At 39.5% G+C, this 8069-nt stretch overlaps 1 protein-coding gene across 2 annotated transcripts; it reads right to left on the bottom strand.

The window, feature by feature from the left end:
• Positions 1-1593: 1593 nt before the first annotated feature.
• HNRNPH3 (heterogeneous nuclear ribonucleoprotein H3 (2H9)) lies at positions 1594-7784 on the bottom strand. 2 transcript variants are annotated; one of them, XM_009582890.1, is made up of 9 exons: positions 7648-7784; positions 6978-7116; positions 6237-6424; positions 5740-5826; positions 5279-5397; positions 3771-3906; positions 3422-3502; positions 3251-3337; positions 1594-2920 (listed from the first exon to the last, which is right to left on the bottom strand). In XM_009582890.1, the coding sequence occupies exons 1-9, from the start codon at positions 7763-7765 to the stop codon at positions 2844-2846; spliced, it is 1032 nt and encodes a 343-aa protein (XP_009581185.1). In that variant the 5' UTR covers positions 7766-7784; the 3' UTR covers positions 1594-2843. The 2 variants fall into 2 exon arrangements, with proteins under 2 accessions (XP_009581185.1, XP_009581186.1); XM_009582891.1 differs by having other exon boundaries at positions 2617-2920; positions 6282-6424.
• Between the last annotated feature and the right edge of the window lie 285 nt (positions 7785-8069).

Below are 8069 nucleotides of genomic sequence, written 5' to 3'. Positions count from 1 at the left end.
CTGCTCACGAGCCCCCTGAAAGTATTCCCAGAGTGTTTTCTGGTGGGCTTGATCTAGGGTTTGATCTAGGATATAGATGATGCTCATCTGTACTGCTTTAATAAGTAACTTTTCAAAAAGTATGCAACTAAACAAAATTAATTTTAAAATAGGCAATCTTTTAATATAAGAATGTAGTGCATTTCCATAACATGCAATAAATTAGATTTCTATTACTTAACTGCAATCTTTTCCTCTCCTGTGTTGCCCTATTTGCATGGGAAAATGTCACTGAAGTAGTGTGTAATTATTCGGATTGCTTTTACTTATTTTAAGTAAAACTACCTCGAACAAAATGGTGAATACTGTATGTTCTATGCGGTTTTATTTCCCTTAGCATCAAACTACGTACCTGGCCTGCTTTTACCAGTTTTTTGGACCACACTATTATTAATCCTGCATCTTTGTCTTTCTATAAAACCCTGTTCTTTGGCAGATTGTGATTCTATATCATCCTCACACTGAGTGTAGGAAGATCTGCGGGCTGCCTACCCCCATTCATCAAAAGAAACTGTAACTGTTGGCACAGAACCAGAGCAGCCTGGTTTGTATCCTGCTTGGGAAATGACTTCTGACTTCATGAGCTGCGGGCATTAACAGAGACACATTCGCTCCTCCTCCTCCCCACACGGGGTTCACGCGAGCTGCGCCCACCCTCCTGCAAAGGGGGTTCACTTACCGTATTGGCACCTGCCTCTCTGGCAGCAAAGGGCAGACCCGGCGGATTCCCAGCGTTCCCCACACAGCTGCCTGCCTCGGCCGTGCTCAGCAGGCGAACACGCGCTCCAGCTCCCAGTGCTCTTCACAGCAAAGGCCAAAGCGTAACTTCGCCTACAGTGACTAGAACTTCCTGACTGACTGAGCAATCTTTTCTCATAGGTTTTCTTCTAAAAACAATTCCTCTGCAACGTAAACGCTGTTTAGGTGACTTGGAAGGTTCGATGCTGAGTGCTGCTCTTGTGACAGGGTGCAGTGTCACTGCAGAAGGGACAGGGCAGTCTGAAGGGATTCACTGTCCACAACAGAGGAATTTCGTTCGTCAAGACTCAAGTTTGGTTACTTTTTGCAATTGCTTGGTTATGCAAAATAGCTCAAAGGAGAACTCCCAACCTGCTCTCAAAAGGCGAGTCGTAAACAGGTGTTCCTTCGCATAAAATGGAACGCAGAGTACACCCGAGTCAGGAAATGGTACAGAGCTGACAGTATTTTACAGAAAGAACATGCTTCCATTAAGTGTAGATGTCCTGTACCTTACCGTAGGGTATTTTTTCCTGCAACTGGATTAACTCTTGTCCTGACCTTTGCTGTCTTAGTTTTATGAAACACAGAAGCTCTTTCAGCAACAGACCAAGAACCCACTAGCTTTTAAGAGCACCGAGTTAAAACAAAGCCCTGTGAGATCGCGGATGTTAAGATCTCATCTTCCCTCCCCTTCCTGTCCAAAAATACCCCAGTACTTGGAAAGATCCCTATGCCAATTACCTTTCCAGCTACGATTTCCAGGCACTTTGACACAAGAACACACTCTCTAGTGAAATAAACTCCATTCTCCTCTCCCACAAGAAGACATTTATTACATATATAACACAGTACTAGCAAAACAGGTGACAGACTTTCAATACCCAAGATCACATTTGACATTTTAAGGGAGGCATTGAGGACAAAGCAGTTAGTTAATTTGGGAGATCACACTGGCTCAGAAGATTAAATACCTTTTTTCATTACACATCAGGTATGTTAAGTGTCTTCAAACAATAGTTTCTTACATATCGTACATGTCACAAATGCACAAAAAGTTTTCTCGACGTGTTTGGGTTGTGTGTTATTTAACAAGTATGGGGCTTATAGGTCGTTTAGAGATACTTTGCTTCTAATGAGCTCATCCATATAATGGCTTGTCAAGTTTTGAACAAATACAGACAAATCAGCTCTGTGCAGCAAAAAAAAGCTGAATCGTGTTTAAATACAATTTCATGAAAGAAAAAAGGTCTAACTTGCTTCCAAATCCCCCACTCTCCCCAAAAGCAGTGTTTGTGAAAAATAATACTGCGTAGCTAGCTTCAAATTAACTAGTATTTGACCTATTTCACTTTAGCTAAAAGCTGTGCTAATGTTTTAGCTTGCTTTGCAAGTTACACGTGTGAAATGCAGGATCTAGGGTTCTACAGCAAAGCGTGGAAATAAACGCCGCTGCTCGGTGTTGCGGAGGCAGGAACCCTGGGCACGGCTCAGGTGCAGCTGAAGATGAGGGAGGGGTCAGGCGTAGCCAGAACGATGACTTTTAGCCTCCACAGCTTTACGCCGTGATGAGAAATTGTTACATACAGCTTATCAAAAGGGTTTAGGAAAGATTGTTACCAAATAAACTAATCTATTCATCTACCTTTTTCCCCTTAAAACAAGTGAATTTTCCAAACTCATTCACTACACCAAGATTACATAGAACTGAATCAGTGTTCATAGGAGTTACAGTACAACCACCTTTATTGAACCATAGTACAACATCTTAAACCGACTGTAGTCTTGAATATGTAATACATCCTTAGGAGTAACTAGTATAAAAAGTATCAACATCAGTGGTTTGAATATAAAAATTTATTTAAAGTCAGAGTATGCAACAAATAAAACCTACAGAAAACAGATTTTCCCATCACAATCTGTTGCTTACCAAATAATATTGTGAAAACACATTCCTTCAGTCATTATAAAGTTCTTAAAATACAAAAGAAATTAAATTTTGTAAGAAAGTCTAGTAGACCAGAGACTGTTTCTTCCAGGATGTTTTGTAGAAGCAAGGCTATCCTTCAATACATTCCACGCCATCCTCCTCCACCCATACTGCCTTGCCCATAGTATCCTCCACTATTTCCACTGCCACGACCTGCAAACAATTGACACAAGGTCACGCATACATACCTTAAAAAAAGAAAAAATGTGATGGGTAATACAGAACAGTTGGTTGAAGATGACTTAACTTCTACTAAAATAACAATACTTCAGCACCATTTTTCTAAACAAGCATTTGCTGCAGCAGCAGAATGCGTAAAACCCCAAGTGATTTACAGTTTAAATTAAACCGCCACCCTCCTCCCCTTTCTCCCAGCACAAATACTCCACAGCACACAAAGCCCCCACCCTTCCCCATCGTCCATCGGAAGACGGACGTAGCACCATTTTCACAAACTACATTTAAAACAGAACGTTTACTTACTGTATCCGCCCAAGCCATCAGGAGTTCCGTATCCGCCACTGTAATTGCTACCCATTCCCATTCTACCAACGGAGCCATAACCTTGATCTGAAACGCAGAAAGCGCATCGTTACAAGCTGGGGACTCGTTAGACCTGGCAAAATGTCAGCTAAATCTGGAATCGATGCGTACCCATTCCATCTCTGCCGTAGCCTCCCATTCCAGAACCACCTCCAGCAGTTGAATTCAGGAATAGTTCAATATATCGATGCTCTGTAGGAAACAAAAAACCCTTACTTTGTAATTTGTTTCAGAAACCAGAAGCACAAGAGATACAAAGCAAAAAAACCCCACCTTGCAAGTAACAGAAGCCCACAAAAAGCGAGTTTGTAATGTGATAAATGGCAAAAAGTCTTATGATTTGTAGATTTACTGCACAGCAACTTAAGTTAAATGCAGTTTAAACCCTTACATTCAGTGTACCCTTATATGCCCTGCTAAAGCCTGGTCAATGGAAGCTGCAGGTGAACACGACACTCACGCATGTGATTTTTATCCTTAGACATGGCAGCTACTGCATCCTCGTGTGTTACGAACTCCACATCTGCCTCTCCTGTGGCTCTTCCATCTGCCCCAATATCAATGTGAACTCTTATAGGATTCAATGGTGAGAAAAACTAAGAATAAAAACAACAAAAAAGCTCACATTAATGCAGAATTCAAGCCAGGTACTTCTTTTTCATCCCAGTGGTTAGTGAAGCACTGCACTAATTTAATCTCATCCTACCGCATCAATTTAATTACTAATTTCCAAAATATTACTTCGTGATAGTGGACCTTCAACATTAGGTCAATCTACACTTGCAATCTATTATTGTTACACAACTTGAAGAGCTCCAGCTAGAGCTTGAGGAACTTCCTTTAAAAGCAGAGATACAAACAGAAATTCCTGCCCACACACATTGCTTTAAGCAAGAAGTTCTAATATGATACCATCCCGGAAAAGGAAAATAATTACTTTGTTTTTGAAGAAGCAGAGCCAAATAAATTTCTCAAAGCAAGGACATATTTATGGAATTCAAAAAAGCCAGCTGTCAATCAGACTGCTCCTCCTTGCTACAGAGGTATTTCTGCCTAACAGCCGTTTTACCAAAGAGCACGTGCAAACGAACCTTTGGTATACTACTGACGTGCTACTCATCAACTTGCAGTAACATGCTCTGAATCAAAGCCTGAAGTTCGGCCCTTGTTCTCAGAGTGTCTTTAGACTAAAGAAAACAATTAAACTGATAGAAAACAATATAGCTCAATTTAAAAAACAAACAAAAAAAAGAAAACAAGCACAAGCTTAAAAATGGAGCTCTGCATATATAATATATAGGTGCAACTAATAAAGATGGAGCTCCCCTGTAGAGAGGCTATGTTTAAAACAGGCCTTATACCCCAGGAAAACATTCTCCCCTATGAACAACACATCTGCACTGACACAACAATGTATTCCCAAAATCTTGCAGATGTGCTTTTATCTGCCACCCCAATCTCAGAATCTGAGTAATGGGATACTGCCCCCTCCAGCTGAACACAGCTCCCTACAGCCTTCCCCCCGTCCCTCCTAAAGTCAGCCACAGGTCAACAAACAAATACACAAACTGCACTCAAAGTTTCACATCTGCTATCGCTCTTTTACAAAATTACAAATTTTCAGTTAAGCTTAAACAAACTTCTGAAAGCCTTAAAACGACGATACTGATTACAACAACTGTTTTCTCTCCAATACACCTTTTATGGAAATGAATGAGCAAAGAATACAGAGATTAATGTTAGATACAATTTGGCTGACTTCTTCAGTAATCTTACCTCAGAAATTACCTTTATAAAAGCTCATTTACTATTAAGCTTTGTAAAACTCACATAAAGGGCTGTGACTTTAGTTAGCAGATGTTTTAGAGCTATCAATTGCTTGTTTGAGAACTTTAACCGAGTTTGGAATAGGAAAGACAAGAACATGCAAACTCTTAGCATTAGAAAGCTTTTTCCCATTGTACTTACGTTAGCAATATCATTTTCTGTTGCTCGAAAAGGCAGTCCTCTCATGTGAACAAAATGACCGCCACCATGGAAAGCCGACCCTGCATCTCCAGCTCCACCATAGCCATGTCCTCCCATGCCTATTAAAAAACCCAAACCAAACAAAACCACACACCTGTAAGATCATCACGAAAAGCCAGAAAACTGCTGCTGTTTTTCTGAAAGCACTCACTCTATGCCACTGAGTGCAAGATGTTTACGCTTCCCATCTATCAACCCAAACACTAAACCAGAAGATACCCTAAGCAATGTATTCACATTTTCCTGAGATTCCCCAATTCCCCCCCTTTTTTAAACAACTTTCTTTCATTACAAAATAATCTAATGAAGAAAGCAATTATTTCTGTCTTGGAAATACTATGTCTTACAACTCAAATAATACAAAAATCTTTCTAAACAAACCATTAAATTTTTTTTTTTACCTCTCCCATCTCTCATTCTGTCATCATAGCCATCATTTCCATAGCCATAGTTATTATAGCCACCGTAATCATCAAAGCCACCATATCCTGCACAATGGAGAGAAAGAAAGGAATGATTACATTATTACTGAAAATTCACCAAGCGATGCACAAGAGTCAATTTTTCAGTCTTTGGGCACCCAGAAGTTTGCGAACAGCCTCTACAGACTGTTAAACCTGGATTTCTGAACAGAATGCAAACGTAAAATTCCTTTTATATAGTAAAAAGACTCAAACATGCAAGTGAGAGATCAAATTCTGCTGAAAATACAGTTTTCCTATTCCTTTAATCTTAAACACTAAGCCACATTTTTTGATTCATTACAAGTAAAAATTTTTTTGAGAGAAGTGTGTCAAACCTAACAGGTACTGCAGCTACTGCCATTTCTTTATTTCTTGACAAAGATGTCAGAAACATGAAACTGACAACAGAACCTCCGTTCATTAGATAAACATACCACCGTCATATCCACCACCTCCTCGACGCATTCTGTCATACATACTTCCACGCCCAGCTCCATAATAACCCCCTCTTCCTCCTAATGGTCTATCATATGGTCCGGGTCGTTGTTGTCCCATCATTCTTCTTGGCATGTCACAGAATCCTCTGATTTCGCTCTTACTACTTTTGAAGATTTCAATATATCTAATAAAAGAGGATTTTCAAGGTACCAATAAGAATACATGCATAAGCTGTCTGAATATTATAAAAGGCCACACTACGTTTTCTACAACTAAACGTACAATCCAATAGAAGTGACTAGAGATACCAAACAACTTAAGTTTCTCCTCAAAACCGTACGAATCTTAAGTGTAAAAAAAAACAAAACAAAACACTTTACAGTGGCAAAAATTACTATGTGAAAATTCTAGCTGTACAAATTAAGCATAAAACACGTCTTTCCAGTATGAGAAACATACTGTTGAAAAACAATGTCTAGCTATAGTAGCATTTATCACAAATTACCCTACACAAGAACGATTGAAACAATTTTCTGAGTTTAGCAAACTACCCAGAGCAATACTGTCTCCCCCACCCCCCAAATCTACTGTATTTCCCAAGTTAACTTAGGATCAGTTATAAAAATTCTTAAAAACAGCCAGTTCCATATAATGGTCCCCAACCCCCCCAAAAGCATTACTGACCCACAACCCCCAAAAATAAAGATTTAACACCATCCCAAACTCTCCATCCCCACCTGTGCCCTATTCTTTCCTTGTGTTTCCCCAGAGCATTTTCTGCTATCTCCTTTGAAGCAAACTGCACGAAGGCCTCCCCTGTGCTTCTCCCCTGGTAGTCCAGCGTCAATGTTATCCCATTTGGCACGATTTCCAACCCTTTAACCCAAGGACAAATAACCCCATCAAGGGGAACAGTGTTAAAGGCTGAAACATTCCCATCTGTAGCAAATACTTAAAGCATATCTAAACAACAACAACGAAAAAGAAAACCACCTTGTTTCCCCCATCACCCAACAATACAAGCCAATCATCTTTCATTAAACATTTATGGATTTAGCCATACTTCTTTTCTGTTTAAACTATGCAAAAATACAACCACCTAAGTTACATGAAGAAAATATAGCTACCGATCAAGCAATTTAACTGATCCAAATGCTAACATTCAGGTTATCCCAATATGCATAGTATGTTTACCACCTCGACAAAATTAGATACATACTGTGTTTTACTACATCTATGGTAATATGTATTTCATTTACAGGGCATAATTCTTACTTAAGATAAACTAATTTAACACAATCCCTCCCATCCACCCCATTAACAGCTACTACAAATTAGAATGTGCAAAACATTGTGTAAAAGATAGAAGAAAACTCAGTCACTATACTTTGACTATACTAGAGGTACCTTGGAAAAACTGAACAATCTCTTCTTTGCTGCAACCAAATGGCAGGCCTCGAAGTCGTACCACTGTTCCATCATTAGTTGTATCATTTGGCCCATTATGTTTTCCACTCCAGTCCATCTTTTAGTTAAATCAAAACCTACCAAAAAAAAAAAAAAAAAGGAAAAATTTTGAGATTCCAGATATGCCTAAGTCCCTCCCCTCAAAAGAAATCTGGTAGTTCTTCTTCAGATAACTAGTATTATTAATAACGAGCTTTATTTCTGTTCTGTATTCAAAATTGTACTCTATCACATCTACAGAACGTACACAGCTAAAACCACCCCAAACTCTGACAGAGAACACTGCGTGCAGGGAGGGCAGCACGTGGGTAGGCACAGCACATAAAGCTCAGTATTTACTCAGGGTACATTCAACATCCGTC

The sequence above is a fragment of the Fulmarus glacialis genome, unplaced genomic scaffold, assembly GCF_000690835.1.
Source record: "Fulmarus glacialis isolate BGI_N327 unplaced genomic scaffold, ASM69083v1 scaffold24098, whole genome shotgun sequence".
Lineage (NCBI taxonomy): Eukaryota > Metazoa > Chordata > Aves > Procellariiformes > Procellariidae > Fulmarus > Fulmarus glacialis.
The sequence above is the reverse complement of the archived record's forward strand: the minus strand, read 5'-3'. Positions and strand labels throughout refer to the sequence as shown.

What these genes read in the sequence shown, in the direction of transcription:
- HNRNPH3 (XM_009582890.1), bottom strand. Translation starts at nt 7,765, where the DNA reads ATGGACTGGAGTGGAAAACATAATGGGCCAAATGATACAACTAATGAT. An exon ending in CAGAATGAGAGATGGGAGAG is followed by an intron (nt 5,398 to 5,739) that starts GTAAAAAAAAAA and finishes GTTTTTTAATAG; the next exon opens with GCATGGGAGGACATGGCTAT. An exon ending in TGATGGCTTGGGCGGATACA is followed by an intron (nt 2,921 to 3,250) that starts GTAAGTAAACGT and finishes AATTGTTTGCAG; the next exon opens with GTCGTGGCAGTGGAAATAGT.